The sequence below is a fragment of the Thunnus thynnus genome, chromosome 17, assembly GCF_963924715.1.
Source record: "Thunnus thynnus chromosome 17, fThuThy2.1, whole genome shotgun sequence".
In the NCBI taxonomy this organism is placed as follows: domain Eukaryota; kingdom Metazoa; phylum Chordata; class Actinopteri; order Scombriformes; family Scombridae; genus Thunnus; species Thunnus thynnus.
The window spans coordinates 12,491,405-12,516,877 of record NC_089533.1 but is presented as its reverse complement, the minus strand read 5'-3'; the positions used below and the strand labels follow the sequence as shown (position 1 = coordinate 12,516,877).

The window sequence follows — 25,473 nt, the reverse complement described above, 5'->3', positions numbered from 1 at the left end:
TTCATCAGAGTTCAAATGTGCTTTTCTTACATTAATCATACACTGCTAAAAAAGCAGTCAAGACTACTTTACCAGGCTTTTGGAAGTGAAACATGGTCCTTGACAGCATTATGCTTGAAAGAAAGAGACATCAGTGGGATTAAAAGGAACGGGAGCTGAAAACCATGTTCAAAGATGACACCCTTTTCATTCCAGTGAAAGTTGCTCTCCTCAGGCCCACACATGCGTCTTAGTGTCCTTCTCTGGCTGAGCTGGCTCGCTTCCTGCTGGCTCGCCACACACATGAAAGCATGAAAATAACTCACTGCTACAGTCTGCAAGACTTTTTTTTCACATTTTATCTGAACTACTGGCCAAAATTGTGTTTGTGATGCTCAGAAAAATGTATTTTTCATTTTACAGCTCTTTATTATCTGATCTGCAGTTCCAACTATGATTATTATGTCAAAATGTCCTTACAATGCAGCCCCTGAGGGTTTGCTGCCTGCTGGCTGTTAAGAGATCGGTAGGTGATAATCTGACTTCATGTTGCTACCTGAATTGACACTATGAGCTCCATCATTGTCTGGATTTCTTTTTTCTAAACCTAACTGTAAATATACTGTGTATATTATCAGTGTATTCAGTTGCAGTGCAATAATCCTGTAACACTATAAAACTCACTGTACTGACAAATTATTTGCATTTACATTAGTTTAAAATACAAAATATGCAATAACATGCATACATAACATCATTACTGTTATATATACTGCAGATTTGAGGGTGTATATACTGTACATAACCACCTACTGTATGCATATAAAGTAACTAAAGTAACTAGTAATTAGCAATCTCTGCAGTCTTTCACATATTTTTGCACTGTTTGTATCCTGTTTACAATTTATAAAAATGGGTTTACCTGTATATAGACATTGTATGTTGTTTTCCATTTGTTGTTTCTATATGTATGTATCTATATTTTTACCCGTACATAACAGTGATATGTTTATATTTAATTATCTTTGTTCGGCTTGTTGTCCTTTGCACATTGAGAGCCGCTAGAAACCAGAGTCAAATTCATTGTATGTTTAAACATACTTGGCAAATAAAGCTGATTCTGATATAGCAAATCTATTGTCACCATCTTGTCTGTCCTTTTAGTCTTTAGCTATTACACATGATGCCCTGCTATCAGCAACCACCACAGAGTTACTGCTAAGTTAAACTGAGCACTGTTAGCAAGTCATTGTGGGCTGATCCAGTGGCTCTTGGCCACAATAAGAACAGTGTGTGCTATCAAACAGCACCTGACCCTGGGGTAAAATCAATACTAACCTCTCTTATAAGCCAACATGGCATTCAGCCAGCTGGCAAGCCAGCTAACACCACCAACAAGCCAAGAAAGGTGATATGCACCTGCTTTCTCTTTTTTTTTTATTTTAGCATTATGAATACCAAAAGAGAGAGCAAGTTAAAACCATTTTTCACATACATTGTTATTTATTCTTTCACCATTTGGACAAAGTTTGCTAAGCGGACACAATATGTTATGAACTGTATACACCTGAACACAGTCAGTTTTCTACTGATTGGTTCCTCACACCAAATATACTGTACAAAACCAACTTTAAGAGAAAATAAAATGGAACATACTGATTTGGATCTTTAAAAGAATACATTCAAACAGAACCACTTTGGTCCAAAAAGGGGAGTGACCCAAGCTGCTGGCTTCAAAAACATACATGGTTATGGTCACAGCTTAAAATACATGTATTAGTCTGAAATAAAATTAGCAATATACTTTGACCATACTTATATAATCTACTGTATCCTATTTTACTCATGGTGCACAACAATCCTTTATTACCATGTCAGTATCCAAACACTTCTCCTGCTCTGCAAAAGAAGAAAAACACTGCAAATTCACCTCTGAGCAACAGCAGCACCAGTGTGTGAATCATACTCCAAGCTCAATTCTGAGTATTGGATATCTACCTGCTCTATTACAATCCTCAGCAGATGTTGATGAAAAATTTGCCTCAACACCTAGCTGAAGTGTAAATGCACAGAGCTATTATCTGAATGACAAACACGCCGCTGTTGTGCTCTAACCTAGCTCTGAGCGACAAAATGACATGGAAGAATCACACTGAGAACAGCTTCCGTGTCCTTCTCATGCCTTTATATGGGCATGACTTCTGAGAATGTCCTGTGGTGTGAGACTGTATATGCTAGGAAGGGACGACCTCTGACCTCTGCGCTCTGTGTGAAGCCGCTTGCGCTGGTTTATATCAACCCATTGCTCCTCTGGCTGCAGCCAGTGATTCATCCAACTGTAACACATCTGGAATACTGAAACTGCACACATTCATACCAACTTAAAAATATGCTTGTGCACACACACACACACACACGCACGCACACATACAGACATCCATTCCATGAAATATATTGACAGCAATCAAATAAATCACCTGTATAAACACATATATACACACATAGTATTTACCAATTATAAATTAACATTGTGCAAATAGTCATACATACAAAGTCAAGTTGAGTTAGTTCCGGCTAAGAAACTCAAAGATGAATCAATGCTCTGCAGGAGGCAATGTATTCAGAAGCAAATGTACCACTGCTAATTTAAGTTTCTTTGTCACTACAATGCTTACTAGAGAGATTTTGTTCTATTTTTAGGGTGCAGAATTTTGTTCTATATGTCCACAGCCCCTGTGGACAGAATCAGGCTGAATATTAAATACTGGAGAGTAACTGGGCGCATGCAGTCATTAGCACAGTCTGTCTGACTTTATGCACTGATGTAATGGCACTGTGCGGCACGCATCACCGCCGAATGATTCACACAACGTAAGCTCACTAAATCTGTGCAATCTGCATGCATGACAGCCTATATTTAACATAGCAAAAACACCCTTGTGCCAGAGGTGACATGTTATTTTGAGTCACAGTGTTGGATTCATACTTTATGCATGTGCGACTTTGCAGGTCAAGTCTACAGTATATTTTCATCCTTGATTTGAGTGCGCGGTTTCCCGTATTAGCTTTCATCTCGGGGGTAGAGCGAGCTGTGTAGAAGTTCATATACTACACAGAAGACGTGTGAGTCGCACAACATTTTGATGGCAAAGGGAAACAGAAAACATACTGTATTTAATGGCACAGAATTGCAACTATTCCCCTTTAAAACACACCTGGCACATTTACACAGTTACAGCTGTCGTACTGAACTCAGCAATAAGGTTGAGACCTATATAAAAATATTTACTTTTATCGGAAAACACCAAAGTAAGTCAAGCGATGATCATTTTTAGCTTATTTATAATTCATCCGATACCATCTCTTGACCTCTTTTAATGTCTATATGTAAGCCAGAAATGACCTGGTGAGAGCAGCTGCCAATTTCCCATGAGCCCTGGATGGGGCCACTTGAACAACACTGTTGTCACTTTACTGTATGAGGTACAGTCAACAGAATGCTTCTTCTGTACATGTTTCATCAAAATCAATATAGACAAGAAAAACCTTACAGATATCAGAGCAAAGCAAAAAAAGACCCATGTGTTCCCTACCAGCTTGTTTTGTGTCTCTTATTTGGTCTCTTTTGTGTATGCAGTCCAATGTCCAGTTTGTCTTTAACCTCCAGTACCACAAAACACACATTTGATACTCAACACAAATTAAAGCAGAGGCTTAAGCAAGGACTCTGTGTCTTTTTTTTGTTGTTGTTGTTGTTTTGTTTTGTTTCAGTTGTTGCTATTTGAGGTTTCAGGGTTTTTTTTTTTTTTATCTGGTTGTCCTATTATTTTACACGGCTTATCTGCCTTGAGATGCTGTTGTTACATCGTTCAACATGCAGCAGTTTCTTTCACTGTCTGGCAAACATCTACAGAAATCCATTCATGAGGCTTGCAGCACATTAGAAATTTCAGCGTGGATGTCTGCCGTATTGTTCTCTGTTCTCAGGCTGTGGAGAGGGCTGAGTGCCGCTCGGTCTCCCAGTGACACTGATCTCTGGGCGAAGACCACTATGACAGATGACTCTATCAGCCCAGCTCTTCACAGCCACCCAGTGCAGGATGTCAGAGCCAGATGAGAGCGGAAGGCCCTCCATCTTTCTTCACAGAGTTCTTGCTCTTAGTGCCTTTCAAAGGTGGCTCTCCACATTCTCTCTCTGAACCTCGTAACACTGCCCCTTGTCCGAAAGGCTGATGTCCTCCACTAGGGTGCAGTTACTGATGGTCCCCTCGTGCAGCGGGGACGCACACTGGCCTGCTCCTTTACTGTGGATCACACCATTGTGGCAGCCAGCCACAAGCATGTGCCTCTCCTCAGGGCTGCAGATCGGGGCAGAGGTTTTGGCGATGTCTGGTAGATGAGGCGGCCGAGAGACGTGGTTCAACAGGCTGCCGGTCTTTGAGTTGGGGGTATTGCTGTAGGTATGGCGGTATTCCTCCTCAATGTTCCTCCCTAGCTTCCACCGTTTCCAATTCTTCAGGACCTCGGACTGCACCTGTGGAGATGACAGAGATGAAAGTAGGTGTTATTGACGCCATGACTTGAGAAAAGTCAGGGGCTGACAGAAGTGTGTTATAGTGCAAATGAGGAAACTCACTTCTTTGTTGACAAAGCAGTACAAGATGGCCACAAGGAGACCCTGTAGAGACAATCAATTCTGGGTCAGTGCAGGGCAGCTGTAATATTCACTCACAGTATGGCTCTTTATATACCAGGTTTTGAAAATACAGTGTCTGAAGCAATAAAAACATGTAGCCTTGTATAGGCAGTTTTAACTTCATTGCTTTATAACCAAGCACTGAGAGCAACACACACACAAGACTATCATTGACAATGTCAATGATACATGCACAAAATATTCTGTTCTTTGCTCTTATTCCAAAAACGGCAATATTCCTACTAAGCTGTTTACATGGCTAATGAAAATGAATATTCCTGTTTACATGCAGAGGGTTTTCAGGGTTGCTCCAGTGGGAACAGGAATCACAAGATCTCCGCAGGCAGTGAAGTAAACCAACAAAGTGAAAATCATTAGTGAGCTGCTGCCTGATATTTATAATTTACATTGATATGATTGATGTTATAAATTTACAGTTCCAGGCACATCCAGTCCTTGGGTTGTCCCATGATGTTTACTACACTTCTGAGTGTTTTTGGTGCATCACACTGAGTCATCACTGTCAGTCCATGGCTGCATGTCAGGATAATAACCAATCCCCTCTGTCCCTGTCGTAAAGAAGGCACGCTCTGTTTTTCCAGCCTGCCCTAAACAGCTCTCCACTCTCCTCTCATTCCTCTCCTCTGTCTGCCTTCCTGCTCCAGTATATGTCATTTTTCCTGCACAGGAGTAAACTGGCTAGAGACATGTGACCCGTATTCCAAATGCACTGTATACCTGTCCAAAGAATGCCCCTAAAACCCAAATAATATCGACATATCCCACATGTCTAAATTCGGAATAAGGCCTAATTCTGAATATCCAAACGGAATATGCTGTTTACATGACCTGTATCAGATTCGGAATATTGTCACAGGCGGAATAATAGTGGAATATTAGTGAGCATGTAAACGTAGTGTCATGGCTGTCCATCTTTGACTTTAGGATTCTCTTTGCATCCTCCTTTCCCTCTGTCGCTCTCATCATCAAGACAATTCCCCTGGTGGTCGGCTGTAATCTTGACGCATGTCATCTGTGTCCTCGTAGCAGAAAGGTCACTGTCATTGTGTCACAGTGTCACACACCCGGTTAGCAGCATAGACAGCACATTATGTTAATGTAATCCCTCCTGACACATAAGTAAATACAGCATTTTAGAGCAGCATGCTTAACAAGCTCATCTGGCACAACACTTTGACTCGATTGGTCTCCTGTTGGCATGGATTTTTAAATTTGGATTTTATTAGAAGATCATTTTAATTCTCAACAGCAGTCATGTGTCTAACACCATCTTATTTAAGCATCTTATTTAACCCTTTACGTCCTGTGTTACTCAGTTCTCACATCTCTCTCCCCAAACACATTAAATGCTTTCATTTTCAATTTCTGTCTCAGTACAGGTACAACAGGGGGAATTATGGAACCATAAATTGCCTCATCAGTGTCTCAACTCTCAACCAGTTAATTCTCAAACCACTGGACCCCTGATTCACCACCCTGCTAGCCACAACCCAGGACATTCGCTGTAATCTGGTTGATGATGCTGATGGTGTGGTCATAGATTGTGAAAATAATAAGAGATGCTTTGGTTGAAGACTGAAAGTTCTCACCTGGAAAGAGGAGAAGAAGAGGTCGATGAAAAGCTTGGTGAGACGCAAACCGATTGTGGTCTCGGTGGACTCATCTGTCACAAAAATAAAGACCACCTGATGGATACCCAGCAGCGGGATCAGGGTTAGAGTGGACTTAGCCAACCTGAGATGGACGGGATGAGAGACGAGCCAGAAAGAGAGAGAGAAAGCACAGAATACAGTAAGGTCAGAGAAAGAGAATACACAGCATACACATCAGACATGTAATAAGAGCTTTAACATTTGAACTCACCTGAACTTGTAATCTGTGTATCTCATTTGGTGCGCTCGCAGTTTTGACACGAGAATTTTAATTATATGGATAAAGATAAGAAAGTTGATCTGTGAAAGACAGACACTAGTGTTAATGATGATAGTTTCGATTGGATGACAAACAGATGTTATCTTTAAGAGTCACTTTACCCAGAACATATTTTCTCACTTAGTAATTTGTGTAGTCATGCAGATAGTTTCGGTTTTCTGGGCAAATTTTTGGACATACCACTATGTTGAAACTTCTGCTTCCATCCAAATACAATGGAGGTGTATGAATTTTTGTTTGTTTGCTGTTCAAAGCACTGGAAACAATACTTGACTCTTTTTCAGAGACAGTGTTCCAGTTACACAGCATAATCCACAGACCTTGCAGTTAACTGTTTTCATGGACTATTGCTTCAGTGAAAATTATTTTCAACAAAAATCTCAGAGTTGGATATCTCCAAATATCTCTAAAAGTCAATAAAACCACAACTACCTACACAGATTGAGACCTCTAGGGTTAAAAACCATGCTTTTTGTGATTGGAGTGAACCAATCCTTTAACCTTATTACAGACAGCAGAAGCACATTGTTATGAGGGAACACTTTCACAGCAACTGGCATTTCAAGAAACAGTGGGTGTTCCCCTGATGAAAATTACTTATGATGTGACCTTTTTAATTTACAACTAAGTTGTTACCAGTAATTTGCAGTTGCTTTGAAGAAAAAATACTGGAGCTAGACCCAATTTTTGCACACAATTATTGGCCAGGTTTTTTTTGTTTCACAGTACAAGATAGTGTTCCAGATATAACCTTAACAGCTGTCTCCAGCTCCGTATCCTCAAAATTAAGCACACTCTGTTGAAGTTTTTATTGCTATAAGTGTTTCTACTATGATGTAAAACATTTTGAGATCAGAATAAAGAGGGAAACACTCAAGTGGGAACCAGCCCTGCTGTTCCTGCAACAACTCAAGCACAGGAATTCCTGTTAGATACAGGCCACTTAGCAGAACGATTAATGCATGGAAAATGCCTGGATGTCGATGTAACTGGCCTGACATAAGAGCCATGACAAATCCGACTTATATAAAAGCTCAGAACTGACCTTTGCAGAGCACAACTACAATTAAAGGCCTGGTCACAGTATGGATAGGGGGTAGCTAAACTGTGTATTTGGTCACAGTGCAAAAAAACAAAAAACAAAAATCGTATTTCTTTAATCCAAAAAAACCTTGAATTTTAACATGTTTCCCAGATGTGAGGCAAAAAGCGTAGACAGCCTTTTACACTTCATGAATAAATTAGGTGTCTTTAATATTGTATGGTGTATGAATAGTAAAAGACTTGCCGAAAAAAAGTAAATGCAAGGGTGGCGGGTACATATGTAAGATTTCAGGGTAAATACACTTATAAAATATAAAAATAGTAAACAATTTACATGGCATGTGTAAATTGGCACAATGGATTATATGGATTCAAGTTTGAGGAATGATCAATACTTTTTAACAAAACACTGCATGATGAGAGGCATAATGGTCAGCAAAAGCAGGTGACAGAGAAAGAGACATTACCACAACTGCCAGCAGTATTGGAGAACGGATGATCCACCAGTAATTCATGTTTATATTTCGCTCCCAGCACCTGTGAAAGAAAAGCATCGGAGGAAATATCATTAAGAGACAATTAGAGAATACAAGAAACACATGTCATATGCTTTCAAACAATGCTCACTCTGTCTGATAGTCAAAAGTAGAAAGCTTTCGTTTCCTTGTCTGACAAAATGTGAGAGACTGGCAGTCATACGGTTCCACCAGAGTGGGGACACAGACAGCACCACAGTGGCTTTTAAAAACTTTACATAACAACACAATGTGTCGGTGGTTTTGGAAAGTGCGGCCTTAAAATCCATTTCACCCCACTTGCTGCTGAAGTGTGTATGTTAGACGCTAAGAGATTGCATAATAAAGTTTGGGTGCTGAATGTTAACATGAAATATTGAGAATGTGCTAACGCAACTGCCAACCCAAAAGTGTTCTGACATGGTTCCCATATTGGGTAGATAAAACATGCCTGTGTATGAAGTTAAAGTGCATCCAACTCCTCATGTAGTAATTACATGTTAAATTGACCACAAGCTGCCAAGTATCAACATTCATATGTTTGGAAGAGAGACCATCTGCCAGCCTGTTTTGATATGCTGTATTATTATTAGAGTGGAATCAACAAGAAAGTGCTAAAATGTTTGGCAGCTTCTGAGATCAACTGCAGAATAGAGAAGAGAAAAAGGGATGGAGAGCACTTTGGAAACTTACTCTTGATTTTCATAAAGGTATTTAGATATCACCCAGGGCACGACGAATATTAACGGGGTACCTGTGAAGAAATGAGGAAATGTCTAAATGCAAAACAGTCATTTTGCACACTGTTGTTATAGCCTTGTACATTAATCTGCTCTGACCTAATTTCCCTTCAAACAGCACATAATTAACTTGCATCCTTATTACTCCAGTTACAGACACACCTGCACAAAAACACACACTCACAAAAACGAGCCAGCTCACCCCAGCCAATGCAAAGGTAGATTTTGAAGTAGTTCCTCTCTGTAAACACAGTGATGACCAGGAGGTTGTGGAGGTAGATGCCTTCCACCAGCAGCCAGTAGCTGTTGGCCATAATGCTGTACTGCATCATCACCACGGCGATGCGACAGCTAACCATTGTCTGCGAGATAGGAGGAGTGAGGTTTTGTTTCAGAGAATATCAAGCTGGTGGACGGTAAAACATTATTTAGCTGTGAATGATGTGAATGATGAGATCAGTGCTGCGGCAGATGGGAGCTCCTTCTGCTGACAGAATTCATGCTTTGTGCCTACAGCGATCAAATTGTACAACAGTAGCAACTTTAACCCCAGCCTCAGCCAGCTGTGACCCCCAACATATACAACCCAGCACACTGACCCTCCCCCCTTTTATGGATAATTAGCTGCTACAATTATCACTGTGGCTACCATAATTATTTTCTCTACAATTTGTACCACTATTTTTCCTTGGCCTCTTTATATACACAATCGTACTGTTACACAAGTCATAATTATGGCATTACATATCCTGGTCTGTTTGCTAGGTTAAAGAATTACATTTACAGGGTTTTGAAGCTTTCTAGTTTTGTTCTGTTCCCACTGTGTCAAATTCTTAATAACCACTGTAAAATGATGACCTTTATAGGTTATTATTTACCTGGAGATCACCACTGACCTCACTGTTGACCAGCATCTCCACTGGAGGCATAGATGTCCGTGTGAATCCCTGCTCCTGGTCTCTGCTGAGGTCCTTTGACATAATGTTGGCATCCAACAGAGCGTCTTTGATAAGGATAGACAGCGCTCGCAGGATAAAGGAGGCAAACAGATTCATATGGATGTTGTTCCTCATGCAGTGTAGTTTCCTAATGAATGAGAGGCAAATGATCATTAAGATAGAGCTTAATCTATCATTATAAGACACAGTAAACAGCAATTGCAATACAGCTTTCTACTTAAATGTCATTATTTCCCCTCCTTGCTGTGTCTGATGAATGACTTAGACTTCACTCAATTTCTTTGAAATGATTTCAACGAACAATCATTATTACCTGAAGAATATGAGGATGCCAAGTGCCAACACCAAAGCCACAAGTGATAAGGAATATCCCACTGTGTACATGATCCGAATGTGCCCATAGTACTGCTGCAAGTTAAAACATGTTAGATTTTTTTCCTTTATTTGACATTTCAGTCTCATGTTTCTAGTTTCTTTTAACCACAAGTATTTCTTTCCAAAGAAGAATTTGATATTTCTTACCTGACTTGTATCATTAGAGTCACACTCGGTGCTATTGTTCGTGGTCACCCACTGGCCGCTTGCATTACATTCCTGATACACCATGCCATGCTGAACTGCAGCACACACACACACACATACACACATACACAGCCTTTGTGATTTACTGAAAAGTCCAGTCATAACAGACAGCTGTCTTTCTCTGCAGCATATTTTGAGTTTACTCTGCACCAGCATGACTAACCCACATTGGGCTATTACCTTTATGGTGCCACGGCAGATACCACGGACATGGCACACTGACAGTTGTGTTGGGGAGTCCATCAGGCCAACAGACGTAATTGTCAAAAGTCCTGTTGCACACAAGGCCTGTGGATGAAAAAACAAACAAACCATGAAATATGGGTGAGACGCCCTTACACACTGTCCCCTTCTGGCCATGGCCTGGAGAGGTTGAAGTCATGGAAGTCATGGAATACAGTAATATGTCTTTGAAGTGATGGCTGCTGGCGGCCATTATGGCATCTGTACACATCATGGTCTTTCATCTTGGCTTCAGAGTAAAGTGACCCTCCGCTTAATCCACATCTTTCATCTTCGCGAAAAAGGCATTTACTGCATGGATGCTCAGGTGTATAAAGTGGTGTGTGCCCTCTCTGCCACACCTGCTAATTCTCTATTACACATATGGGGTGACAGGCAGGATATAAGAGTGCTGCGGAGTGGGGTGATTTTGCGCGCAGCGTGGGAAGCAGCCTTTTTGAAAGTTCTTTCGCTCCCATATTTGCCGCTCTATCCCACGAGCATAAAACATGCTAACAGACCATAATGCAACTGAAGGGCAGCCACGTAGTTAAGAGCCCTGCGATGGAGCGAACTGGAGCCGGTTTTCTCTCAGCGTGAGCAGAGCGAGTGCGGTGCAGCAAATAGAAAACTGGGAGCAGCTGCAAGCAGAGTGATTATACAATGGTTATCAGCAGGGAGCGGAAATTGCTGCTGCTCCATAGTCTGGTGACAGTACGACCTAACCATTACCTGCTCTACTGCATTAGATAGCTGCCACTGTGCCTCAAGCTGAGGGTAAATACTGATTTTTTTTATATGTATATAATGCAAATTATATAAAAAATCTCTTACTTTCATGTTTATGTTTTTCAGGAGTGTTGCACTCAGTGTTTTTCTGGATAAGACCATTACCTCAATGCCTTATAATTGTTATCATTATAGAGATATGTGTTGTTAAACATTGAAAATTACAGTATGTTCAGCTCACCGGTGCTCGGTGGGTCTTGACTGTTGTTGTTGTTACAGTCCGTCATGTACTTTTCCCAACTCTCCTTCAGCTTATCCAGGGTAGCAGCAGGAGACATCTAAGGAGGTGGTGGAGCACATGTGAGGACAGTGCAATAAAAAAGCTGGCTATTCATTGACTTATTGATGTAGCGTAAGCAGGTAGGCAAGAAAAAATGTTGAGAATGTGAGCCTCACACATACCATGAAGACACAATGAGTGCATTAACTAAATTGGCATCCATTTGTTTCACTTCACTTCATTTATACAGTAGCTGTAAACAACCCATCCTCATGCTGGGGATTTAATCCTTCAAGGTGATGCTGTGTCCCACTCTAATGTTTGTCAGTATGGGGGGGCTTGTGTTACTGTATGGACTTGCTGATATAGTGTACCCCTGCACACTCATGTCATTAACAAACCAGGGAAAGACAGTTTGTTTAGACGTCCACAACAGGACCCTCTGGGTTGTTTCAGAAGACAGCAGAGCTAAAGAAACAACATCCTCCCCCGCACTGTAAAGGCCAGCGACTAATGGAAGTTCACAGAGTTATATGGGGGCTGTGTGTGTGCGCACGTATGTGTATATGTGTATGTTTGTGTCCTTGTGGGACCCACCTGGATGCTGCTGGAGACAATGAGCGTTGCCAAAAGGAGGAACAGCCGGGACATCCCTTATTCCTGCTGTTGGTGCTGGGAGGGGATACTGCAGGACGAGGAAGGGTTTTCACCTCATAAGGGGGCTTATCTACACTCGCCACACTACCTGGATGACACAGAGACACACAATCCATCAAAGCTCATTGCAAACACACCGCTTATTACCTCGGCTCAACTTGGCTGGGTGAAACAAGACGACCAAAACAGGAAAAGGCTGGGTCATATCTATCACAGTTCAGTTACACCAAGATTTGAAGGCACGAGAACAAAGAGGAAGAAGTAAAATAAAGAGAAAGGTCGAATGTCAGTTTAACTTGCATGCTAATCAAGCCCAGTTAAAGTAGAAGGAAAAGATAACCATTGTGAGCCTGACGAGTCCCATTTCCATGCTGGCCACTCATTCGTACCTTGCGACATGCTGCCAGGCTTAGCCACATTTAGCAAGGGATGGACTACCCAGAATCAGACTGTCCAGAACATCAAGCATGGGGCCAAAAACCTCCAGGAAATGCTGTTTGTACCATCAGTGAGACAGCTGCGGCTCAGCAGAGCTGCACTCACTCTGTGACTCACAGTTGGCTGCTGTCCACCTTAATCTTAAAGCCTGTCAGTGTTTGGTTGAGCATGTGTCAGTGCGTGCCAGGGGTTACTCACCTGTGTATCGATCGTTCCCTCGAGAGATTTGGTTGAAGCCGGAGAACGAAACGAAATCTGAAACGTTTCTGCAAAAAACACCTTGACCATGGAAACATTTTTGGCTAAAACGTTTCAAATTCCATTCTGTTCTAGTCTCATGGCAGGGAGGAGGACGGGTTCGTGTTGATGTGTTTGGAATTTCTTTTGTTTACCGAGGAATTTGCTCAAGAGATAAGAGCACAATGTGTCATGACAGATGTATGTAACATAAGTAGTCTCGAACAATTTAAATCAGAGAGATGTTCAGTCTGTGGTTTGACTGAACATGTGTACAAACTTCTAAAGTCTGGGTTGTTACAGCCAGTCACAATCTAAAGCCAGCCTATATATCACAAAGCTCTACTGGAAGTCAGACATCAGATAATATCTAAACCAAAGGGCCATATTTTCTAAATGGCCTGTTCAGTGTAATGACCACAGGATGCAGTTAACATTAGCTGTAGTACAGACTGACTGATTGTTGGGCGCCTGAGGGATCAGAGGTACTCTTGTCTGGCCTGACATCGGGTCAGGACTGGTCCAGTCAAGATCACAGCACTGACTCTTGTGCCCTTAACTCCATAAGAAACATTAAAGTCACAATCCTGTCTCCACAGCAATTAACACATAAACAAATATCTCTGGTATGAAATGCACCTATTAGATGATGAATTTACAGCTCAGTAGGAATTTGAAAGTATGCCAACAACATTTTCTTCATGTAAATGGCATGAACAGCCAACCAGACTGGACATTAAGCTTTTCTTACCGAGGAAAGTGATCAGACATCATTCTGTGAGTGCATGACATTTTAGCGTCTGTCCCGGTACAGTAGAAAGGCTGACATGCATATGGGCGAGCACATGCTCTTGCTTACGGCATCGAGTGTTACATGAGTGTGTAACAGTTTTTCAAGGGTTTCCCTCTCCCTCTCTCTCTCTTCCCACAAACACATAAGAGACTCATTTCCGAACACATCGGCCTGCCTGCACCACTTTCTGCAACTTAGCACCAAGTAGCAACAATGATTAACTAGACTCTGTAGAGTCCTGCAACAGGGATGATGAAAGAGAGAGAGAGAGAGAGAGAGTGACAGAGTGAGTGAGAGAGCCAGAAAGAGGAAAAAATAGTTTCTCAACCATTCTTATGTCCCAACACTTGTTAACACCAGCCATTACATAGTTGTCAAGTTGTCATGAATTTGATATCTCTCAATATGTTTCCAAAAGCATTGGCAGAGCTCCAAATAGAATATATAACAATTACGACACTACCTGTCTTAGAAATATCCCACAACTCAAAAATATTCAGAGCCTACATTAGTGTCTTTTTAGCTTGTCCTACATTCCATTCACTAACCTTTAACGCCACACTGAAGACTCATGTTTAGGCAAATTCCATGACCCTCACACCATCTTACCCTCCCTCAACAATTGTCCAAAAATGAACATTCATTAGTTGCTATGCACACCGCTCAACAAGAGCGCAAGGCCAGAACAAGAGAGAGACTTTTAAAGACACACGCCCGGAAGACGTATACTTTCATAAATCTCTCATGCTTTATTTGTGCAGATTTGCCTTCGAAGCAGGACGACGGGAACCACATCAGCCATTTGGTGGGAGCTGGAGTGGAACTAATGGGCTTGGAGGTGTGAGGCTAATTAGGCTCCTATATTCTGCGGTTATGATATCTTGCCAGGGCTACAGCTTTGGGCTCCCACCGCTGTGGATCCAGACCAATCAAGGTCCTCTGAAATATGTGTTGTTTAGCCCCTTTAGCTCTCTGTTCTAGGAAATAACCTGGATTTTGTATCACTATTGTTGCACTTTGGATTTAAAAGGTGGAGCGATGGCAGAGCCAGAGGGACCTGTTGGGTTGTGTTTGGGCCTGTTTCCTTTGGTGTTTTTCATTCTGAAACAAGTTACTGAGCCAAAATGTTTCACTCCTGCCTGGAGATGTTTTCAGTGTGTGAAAAATGATGTCATGCTCATTTTGTCAGATAAACAAAGCAATGTTAATGTTTCGCCTTGGACTTAAAGTATCAAGTATTAAACTAAATAGATGCAATTATGCCTCAAATAATAAAGGTCATTGCTCCATTTGATTGATAGGACAGACGGCTATTAATTTAAATAACACCTGTTCATTTACTTATATTTGTGTAAAGAAATACACCAACAATCACAAATGAATGACGCAAATTCCCTGAATGTCGCAATATAAAAAACGTTCTGTGTTCAAGTGCACGTTGGATGGCTCAATACAATGGCCACTAACAATTACTGTTGTTTGTTGGAGGGTACTTACCTTTCATTTGATTACACAGTCTAACAAATAAAATTATAAAGGGGAGTATGCGCGCATGAATGCGGGCAGAGGGGAACAGCAAGGATTAAAAACAAACCTCTTGGAAAACACAATAACTGTCCAGTTCAGAAAGTGCCCCCGAGCAGCAATCTATCATGCAGCTTTCCAGATGCAGAGATGCTGCTAAGAGTAAAAACCTCCCTGCACCACCCATCGTATACAATTTACCTTGCCATTGATGAGGCCTAGGTGGATCTATGAAATACTGAAGTAACACTCAATAATCTGGCTTTGATTCTGAAATATCCAATAGAGTCATTGATCAAATTAATGATTGCTACAGCAAATATGCAGCACCACTCAGGTTTCCCATGGTTTGACTAAATAAGCTGAGGCAAAGCATGTCACATTCATACCTTAGGGCTGCAGATGTTACAGTGCTGGATGAGAGTTCCACTATCTGATAACGGGGTGAAGGAGAGTTCAAAAGAGACAGAGCATCATGCTGCAACACGTTCCGCGACTTCACTGCTGCAAGGAAGACGGGATATCACTTAAATCTAGGCATCGCATTCTGCTTGACCAAACTGATCTTGAGTTAGATAGCACGCTTATCTGTTACAGTGTAAATGCTCCATCAACTTCAGCTATCTGACTTTTCTCTTTCTGACTTTCAAAATGCTTGAATGTGTATTTCCTGTACAGTATAATTAGAATAGAGTAATAAATAATGTTGTGTGCAGAAACCTACAGGCCCATTGTCTATCTCTGTGGTGTTCTGCAACCATTAACATACCATAGATCGCATCTTAATGGATTAGCTCTCCCTTGGATACTCCGTTGACACATTTCACCCGTTAGTTTCTGAGCAAGTGTTAATCTGATCTCCTGTTACCTGTCTACATTTACTTCAGTTACTCATTTCCTACATTCCTCAGAAATTCTTTTGAAAAAAAAACAAAAACAGCATGCTTGTAATTGCATGCATGGCGCCTTATATTTGATCTGATTTCATTTATATTTATATTGATAATGGGCACCCATCACTCTCTGTGACCAGATATGCAAGGTGCAAAATTGTCCTTTAGGTGAATGTTTCAGAGAAATTTGAATCACAAAATCAGCAAAACCTAATAAAGATCAAGGCAAAGTTACGGTTCAGATCACTGTGATTCAACAGGAAATTCATCCTGACTCACAGCTTCCTGTTGATGCCCTACTTTACAAAGAGACGTATTAGCAAAAAATAAATAAAACCAGATCTATGATACTGTTTGATCTGAAGTTACAGCACCACACCAACATTTTACAAAAACCAAGCAACTGGGTTCTCCCAGGGAGTTCTTTGTAGCTGGAAGTCCTTCAGCTGAAAAGATAACAATTACACAAATCAAAGTGGAAGCTTTCACTCTGCTGCTCATTGAACTCAGACTATCAACAAAAGCCCTTTTTAAATCAGTACATGCTCTGTAAAGTTTGATATTGCTCAATAAGAGAGCTAGTAATATCATTAATGAATGGCTAAAGTCTAAAGGTAATTGAGGTGCATATTTGCCAATTTTCCTCCCTTCTGAGAAAACCGAGATGAGGGAACAGACCAGCCATCCCTCTTCATCTTCAGCCAAAGTACCCATGTGCACCACATCAAGAGAATCCCTGGTTTTAGTGTGTCAACATCCTCCTGCAACCACTTTACAAGACTGAGAAAGTGCTGCCAAGGCCTGAAGTTTACTATTGATATTTTAGATCAACCCAAAAATGCATCATTAACTGACAGAGCTGAAGACATTTAGGATATATATATATATATATATAAAAGGCATAAAAATAAAAAACTGTTACCCCTACCTTCAACCTTCGCCTCCTCACCACCTATTATACAAAAGCTATTGCTTGGAGAACAAAATCAATACATACAGTATCAGTTATGAGTTTGACCACACCGAGTTCATGACACAAGGTTTCACATAAAACAAACCCAAACTCCTATGTTTCTTTCACCAAGTCGACATAATCCAGGACATTCCTGTGAAGGACATTATCCCCTGTTATATATGTTGTATATACATTCTGCACTTGCTAATAACCATGTAACCATCCTCTTCCGTATAATGGCCTAATTTGGTCAGTCTGGGGGTTTCAGTTGTCAGGCTTGTTGGATTTGTTAAGGTATATGACATGCACTGCTCAGCTTCTCATTTGCTGCCTGCTGGCATGTCTCTGCTGTATGGTGTTTGGAAAATGTGTCAAGTCTAAGATTTTTCTTGTCCTCGGTCTCTTGTGCAGACTTATATATTTTGCCTTATCCATGCCTCACTGAATATGATAATGAAATTCTTGCTTGTGGCACAGAGCACTAAAGTGCCCTTTTCTTCCATGCTAAAATATTCCACAATTGGGCCTAAATTGCAATTACATGCATGCATTTTGGAGATGTGTTCAAAAAGTCAACGAGAAATTGTACTTCACTGAATATGCAAGTCAAATGTGTCAGTTGGAGCACTGGATTGCATTTTGTTAAAGGATCAACACAACATTGACTTGACTTGATTATGCAATGGTCATTAAATCTACTAATTTTAGTTATTTCTTCCATATAAGTATATTAACAACATCTATAACATAAAAACATCAGTACAAATACAGTGAATCAAATGTTAATAGCAACACACAGTAGAAGTGTTTTGATTGATCAGAGGTGTGATTATTCATCACCTTTTGTTTGTCTCCTTTCCACAGGTGACGTAGATTACAGCCTCCGGTCAATATGCAATGCAGCAAAAAAACATGACAGGAATGGTGCTGTGTGCAATATATGGTTTTACTGGTTAGTGTCTTCCCTCAACAACATACAAAATGGTGCAGATTTTGCAGCTGTGTAACGTGGCGAACCTCTGAACTGCTCCAAATGTTTGTCATTGACCCTGTTATAAAGCAGGAGAGCAGATCAGAGTGTGACCTATCGACGAAGATGCACACACATCTCCTGTGAACCATCGGCTGGATGCATCTGATGTGCGTGGGCGGGAAACAATGACAAACAGTTGTGTAACATTTGAGATGTACCTGTATTGTATGAGAGAGTGTGCAGGGCCTTTCTGTATTGCACATCAGCATTATGTGTGGGAAGTGTTTGGCAGTGGCTGGATGCTGTTTCACACGCTCTTTGATGAGGTGTGTTGGACCAACAAACTGTACCTGCTGTGAAGCAACAACAACCCTACAGGGAGACTTTGATTAACAGCTCCTACACTGTTTCTGCTGCATCTGTGGCTTGATTGATTGTTTAGTTGAGTAGTCCGGTTTAAGGATTTCCATGTACATTACTTTTTAAAAAAGAAAGCTGGAAAACTGAATAAAGTGACTATTTGATTGTGATTTATAACAATGGATATGAGTAATGACTTCATCCTCTTGCTATTCAGTCAATAGTCATGACAGATGACAGAGATTTTTTCTGGCAAACTTGTAATTCTTTTGGCTGTACAGTTGTATTTTTTCTTCTTTCCTGCTGATTGTACTTAGTGTTTGGTAACAATAAAGCCTTGCAGTGCAAATTTGGTGTCAACGGTTACAGTATTTTCTGGAAAATGTCAAAATAAATTACATGGTGCATCAATTCCAATTTGATATACAGTAATAGTAATTCCATCAATCAATCTCTCATTCCTAATTACATTGTAAGGCCACAGACAAACTGTCCCTGATGTTTGCTGCCAACTGTTAGCTGACCCATTATGTATTATTTTATCACCTGTCAATGTGATACTTTTAGTAATATTTCTATTAGCACAAGAGCCCCTTCACAAAGTTTCCTCCTGGGAGAACCTGTTTCATGGTGGAACCTACTACGCTCTTCATCATAAAACAGCCATTACACAAAGCACTCTGCTTTTAAAAAAGGGAATTAAAGTGATCATGATCCAAGCATGGTCATGATAACAAAACAAAGCTTCTGCCATGAAATGAACAAAGACTAGTTGTCTGGCAATAAAACCTGATTTTCAGCAAAGGGCTGAAAATCAAACAAGGACTTAGCTTATTTGTCTGTGTCCGTGTACTTGCTGATTCTCACTGACCGAACTGGCACAAAGATGCGGGGGGGAAATATTTACATTGTTTGTATCGCTTGTAGCTGTGTGTAGCATCCATTGTTTCTGTGGTGACCCATCCACTCCAACTACAGACTTAACATTGAATTTTAATCTCAAAAGCCATGAAGTTTTCCCGCAAATGGGCCTCAACCACTGGCACTGCAGGTTACAAACATAATAGTCTATAATATATGCAAGAAAAAATATGCCAAATGACGCAGAATCAGAGACAATAAAATCAAATTGTCCTTAAAATTGTCCTTTAAATATCCTGGCCCTCTCATGCATGTAAATTAAAGTAGACAAAACTTGATTAGATGATTCAAGTACCCAATTAACACCAAGCCAGAGCGAACAACCTATGTGTGTGTAAGCAGAGGCCCTCTGTGCCTTCAGTCCCACCCAGGCACAGCAATCACGGGCCTCAGTGTGATAATGCTGAACCCACTTGTGCATCAAAATGAGGTCAAACGCATATCTTGAGCTAATTCAGCTCATAACAACCCTTAAATCCATCATCAAGTCCAATCAATGACCTTTTTTTACATTCAACGACTGTATTTCTCTGGAGAATATCCACCATATAAAGCACAAAATATGTAAAGCATTTCAGAGTTGTCTCTTGAGAATAAAAGTGCTCTGTCACTGTAATTAATCTCTCAGAGACATTCCCACCAACTGTCTGAGATTTGGTATAAACATACGAGCAAGGAGTGAAGCGAACGCAGCGATTTCAGCTGTCAACACTTGCAGGTTAGCATGACAAGTCAAACACACTTACTCAGCTGTCTGCTAATAGAAAGCAGTGCTTGCTGCGACATTTACTAAAAGCCTTATCTCTTTCCAAAAGTGTATGGTACAGCCGTTAAGTTTGTGGTCTCAACGGCCTCAATACGTGAAAGGATGTGGTTTGATTTCCAAAAAAAATGGTGACTATGTTCTTCTGACAGCCGTGAGATTTAATGACACTGTTTTTATTCTGTTATAGTAGAAGTCAGAATTAAGATCAGAAGAAGTCCAGGCTGCCTTTCATTTTAGATGTGACTCTCAGGGGCTTTTTTAAGATGCTCTGACACTGCACAACTTTACTTTTAGTTCTAATAAGGGTTTGAGCTGCTGTTTGACAAACAAACACTGTTATCAGAACCACATGATAAAACTGCTTAATTAAGTCCAATGGGGACTACATCTGTTAAGGGAAATAAATAAATGCAAAGCTTAAAGCAAGACCAAATAAGACCCCTTTTACTTCGTTCAAATTTGTCTCTGGGCACAGTTTCTTCCCAAGCAAAAAAAAAAAACCCAAAGTTACTGTACAAGCACAATCACACCAGGAAGAATGAAAGAAGACTTGGAAGAAACACAAAGCCAATCTGAAAACTTCACAATCAAAGAGTAATGATCAAACACTTTGAGGAGGCATGAGTACACCGGACACCAAGATTGGTATCGACTAATGAGACTAGCCCTGATACATGGTGTCTGTACTGCATGATCAACTGATGAGATTGTCAGCAATACTGTAAACATAACATAGGGAGGTAGAAATGATGCTTGAGGACAAAGCAAACAACAGAGAGCAGACAGATAAAAGAGATAAAAGAAACATACACAAAGGATATAACTTACTTTGAGTCCCTTTCAGTGTAGTCACACACAGAGATATGCCCTTATTCACACACACAAACATAAAAAAAAACCTGTGAAGAGCTTTAGCATCATTACTTGATCTCAATATATATGAGCAGGAGAGGAACTCACACAAGCTCCTCCTATAATACTCTCTGTAATGTTTAATGTTTATGAGATAACTCCAAATAGACCTGCTGAATTATGAAAAGGCCTGAGTGATTCCTACGCTGTGTCTCCTCCACGCTGTGCGTATTGTATCCACATGGCTCTACGTTGAGCTGGCAGGGAGTGTTTATGTGCAGTAATCCCCGGAGCTCCTTGAGGCTGCTCTGTCAATCTCTGGAATTTTTCAAACACTCAGAGAAAGTGGAGGTTTGTCATACACAGCCAGTGGCAAAGCTGTGCAGCATAGTGAACACCGTGCATAGCACTGGATGTCTTAAGCCTTATTTAGCCAGACAGTTCAGCCCCCCCCCTAAAAAAGCAAAACATTTTACATCATTTAGAAGGGGAGAGCTCCAGGGAAAGAGGTCATACTGTGTGCTCAGAGGATGCTTAGAGGAACCAAAGACTTGGAACATTTGAAGAATGGTAATTAACCCTAACCCTGGGCATTTATGATAATTGTTGACTTGAGAGCATTCATGATGGAGGAAATGCCATCAGATCAGGTAAAGAGTGTCAAAGTCAACAGTAAGGACAGTCAGTGCAGATGAAGACCTCATATGTTTCTTCTACATTTTCATTTTTATCTCAAACCAATTGTGGTTGTGTTGTTTCCCCACATATCTCAGCAGCCGTACAGAAGGAAATTACACTTTAGGGACATTAAAGAACCCCTGAAGAAGCTTAGAACAGTAAATGTAAAAGCACTTGTTGGTTGAATCGCTACTGTAATAGAGAGGATAAGGCTGGAATTGTTTTGTTATTATTGTTATCACCAAATCCCCCAAGGAGACCAAAACCAAATAAATTTATCCCACTAACAAGTACTGTCAGTGTAGCTACAATCTGATGTTGCTTGCGTCTGTGTCTGAACCCAAATTACAATCCAAAAACTACTTATAAAGTGCAATCCTTGCACTTGCTGACAAATTCCTTTAATGCAATGAACATTACCTGTTAAGTTTACTTTGAAACAAATCCACAATTGTATTTTCTTTCTCTGGAGAGTAGCTCCATGTCTGGCAGACGTCACAGGGATGACTATGTTCATCATAAAGACAGTCAACCAAAGGCATTGTTTTGGCTCCTTTGGGTTTCACTGAAAGTGCACAGAAACTACAATACATCAGGCTTTGGTTTAACACACAACACTTCAACAACAACAAGATAAATTCATTGTTGATTCTGTTCTTTTTGCAGTATTTATTGATAATAATAAAAAGATAAAATAACAGATGCCTTAATTTCCAGGAAAAAGTTGGTCCAGCTGGTTACTTTTTAACCTTCAGGCTACTACAATGATTTAGTGAGTATATTAATGTGTGTGTGTGTGTGTGTGTGTGTGTGTGTGTGTGTGTGTGTGTATGTGGGTGTGCAGCGGGTCCTTAAAATAACTGGTGAAGCTGAAGTTCCTAAGAGCTGACATTAATGGCATCCCAAGAGGCGAAAAATGAATAATTTCATGTACTAGAAAATTCATATGACTGTTGTACAAAATAGAGGGCAGCATTCTGCCTCAGCAGATGATGATAATGACTTAATTGCCTTCTTAACTATAACACGGACACAAGCAGAGATCAAGGAGGTCTAATGCTGCGATTCTTAATGCAGAATTTGTTGGTGTAATGTAATACGGGGACTTCCATAAAGTAAATCAAGGTGATTTGTCTCGATTTCACTTGGCTCCCACAGCTCCCAACCTTCCTTTTCTGTATTGCTCATCCGCATCTGTGTTATCTCACTCCATTTCCCCCTCTCAGCATCTGTATTATCTTTAATCTAAATAAACTCAATTCCTTACTACCACTTGACAGAGAGAGCAAAACGACTTTATCTGCCGCTCCATCTTCTCAGTTATACACACATAATGCTCTGCCACTCTCTCTGGCTCACCTCTCTTAACACACCCACATACGGACACACAAACACGCTCAAAGCCATCATTATGTTAACTTCGCCTCAAGTACATGTCTGTAATGCTCCCAAAATAATTTCAGTTTGCCGGAGGTGTCTCATTTGTGCAGTCTATGTGTTGTTTTTTCATGCATACCCAAAGGTGACCCACTGCTTACCCAGTTGTTGATTTGTTATTGACTCCAGCTGCTTGTTAGCTACAAGAAAGAAGTGCCTCAGTGTATTTGTATCTTGAAGAGCCATCTGTGCTGCAAAGAGCCAGTGTGAAGCATGTAAGGCAGCTATACGCTAACGCTTCTGTTCTTTTCTGAGCTGCACAGATATCTAAATGGGCCTCAAGTGTTATTTATTCTCCCATGAAGAGCTATGGGTTCACTTGTTGCAGCTTTCCCCACTTGGAAGAATGAATTAACCACACAAACAGTCCGGGTCACCACAACAGACGTTATCTGCAAACATAAATCAGCACACTCAGCCTGAAATACAGTAAAAAGCAAAACAGAGATCTGATCCACGAACGTGGACTGTACGTTGTTGAGTGCTTCTGGCCTGGTTTTGTTTTCAATCATCTCATTAGGCAGACAAGACCTACAGCGTTATCACTTCCCATGTCTGTACACTGGAGATACAGTTTATAGACTGTAAAATAACATATCCTGCCTCTCATCACCAAGGAGGACTGACATGCACTGTGCAGCATCAAAATCTTCAGTCATTCATGAGAAAGTGTGGTGCAAGGCAAACAAGATATTAACATGTCACGCAGCAGTGAGCAATAGAGTGAGCGAGGGAAGGAAAGCAGCTCAGTAGCTGTAGATGTAATGTAGGTCAAGAATGTTAAGAATAAACCAATCTACAGTCTCATCTGTGCTGCTATAATAAAGTCATGTCAATTTAATATACTGTATGTAGTGTGGACTTTCTTTACATTCTTAATAAACAAAACATAAGTATTTCACTAAATTAGTTCAATTACTTTGTTTATCTTTATCTTCTTTTAGCATACTTTCACCTGTTCAAACCAAAAAATACTAACATGGAAAGTAAACTAGGGAGATTCTTCAAAGAAAGGTTAGGGTTAGGGTTGAGGTCCCTGGTATTTTTGGAATTTAAAAAACAGGTAAAATTGAAATGATGGGCTTTGGACGTAGTATAAGAGAGTCATAATACTGTAAAACAGTTGCGTCACAGCTGCAGTTATGTCAGCCTGCAAAAACACACCTGTTAGAAACGTTTCGGTGGCTATGTAATGCAGGTAATGTAATCAGCAAACAGAGGCTAATTAGGCAGTAAAACAGATGAGCACACAAATATACACACACTCGCTCACTCACACACACACTCTTGCACTCCTGTCCTTATGAGGACCCTTCACTGACTAAATTCACTCCCAATCTGCTAGCCCTTCACTTAAAGGAATAGTTTGACATTTTGGAGCATGAGCTTATTCGTTGTCTTGCAGAGAGTGAGAATGACTTTGCATGAAGAAGGCAACCTGCTGTTGAAGTGTAAAAACTATTTCTTGACTGAAAACAGTTTCCAGGCAACCAGCAAAGACTCCAGGAAGTTACTGGCACATATTCCCCTGTAAAACAGCGAATTTTGCACTTAAGCTTTTGCACAGATTTTACAAACATGATATATCGTTTTAATTAGTGAGCTTTAGAGGAGCTGTATGCGGATTTTGTTACCTTTAGACTGAGTTTCCAGTTAAGTTAAGATAAACAGCTGCTGGCTCCAGCTACACATTTACTGTTTACAGACATGAAAGTGAATAATTAAACAAAATGTCAAACTATTCCTTTAGCCATCAGTGCTTCAAGTCTAGTGTTACCATAAGTACTGTACCGTCTAATTCTCACTTTACTCATGTCGTAAACCTCAAATGTCGTCTTGAAGAACTGAGGACTGACCAGAAATAACCTCACTTTGCCAAAACAATTTAACTGCGGAAAGCTAAAACTGTCAAAATGGCAATGACAAACCCAAAAAGAATCACACACAGAAAGACTTTAAGCACATATGACAACACAGTACCTCTACTGTAGATGGATTTATGTACTTAAGAGAGTACAGCTTCTCTGGAGAAATGTCACAGCCTGTAGCTATAATAACCTAACAGACCAGAAAAGGGCATACAAAGAGAGGTGGGATTATACATAAGAGGGATAGAATTTAAATGTGTCTGTCTTCCGTTTACTCGTATGTTTAAGATCTGTTATGCTGATAGCCAAAAGCCTGCAGTCAAACCTTCTGCAAAGAGCGGCTGGATGGATGTTGCGTGAGGTCGTCTTGAGCTCTTGATAGACCTTGAGCAGTTCAACACAGGCCAGTGGTGAGAGCATGA

At 40.6% G+C, this 25,473-nt stretch overlaps 1 protein-coding gene across 2 annotated transcripts in view; it reads right to left on the bottom strand.

Annotated features, from left to right (window-relative positions):
* Positions 1–1,431: 1,431 nt before the first annotated feature.
* Positions 1,432–25,473, bottom strand: part of gcgra (glucagon receptor a) — a 34,495-nt gene continuing 10,453 nt past the window's right edge. The window contains exons 2-14 of one of the 2 annotated variants that reach the window (XM_067570199.1): positions 12,297–12,444; positions 11,661–11,757; positions 10,649–10,756; positions 10,409–10,503; positions 10,200–10,294; positions 9,806–10,013; positions 9,130–9,289; positions 8,881–8,941; positions 8,140–8,209; positions 6,560–6,648; positions 6,286–6,430; positions 4,616–4,657; positions 1,432–4,513 (exon numbers count right to left, since the gene is read on the bottom strand). In XM_067570199.1, the coding sequence (XP_067426300.1) occupies positions 4,148–4,513; positions 4,616–4,657; positions 6,286–6,430; positions 6,560–6,648; positions 8,140–8,209; positions 8,881–8,941; positions 9,130–9,289; positions 9,806–10,013; positions 10,200–10,294; positions 10,409–10,503; positions 10,649–10,756; positions 11,661–11,757; positions 12,297–12,350 (1,590 nt within the window). In that variant the 5' untranslated portion in view covers positions 12,351–12,444 and the 3' untranslated portion in view covers positions 1,432–4,147. The remainder of the gene's footprint in view (positions 4,514–4,615; positions 4,658–6,285; positions 6,431–6,559; positions 6,649–8,139; positions 8,210–8,880; positions 8,942–9,129; positions 9,290–9,805; positions 10,014–10,199; positions 10,295–10,408; positions 10,504–10,648; positions 10,757–11,660; positions 11,758–12,296; positions 12,445–25,473) is intronic. The other variant, XM_067570200.1, reaches the window with a different exon arrangement.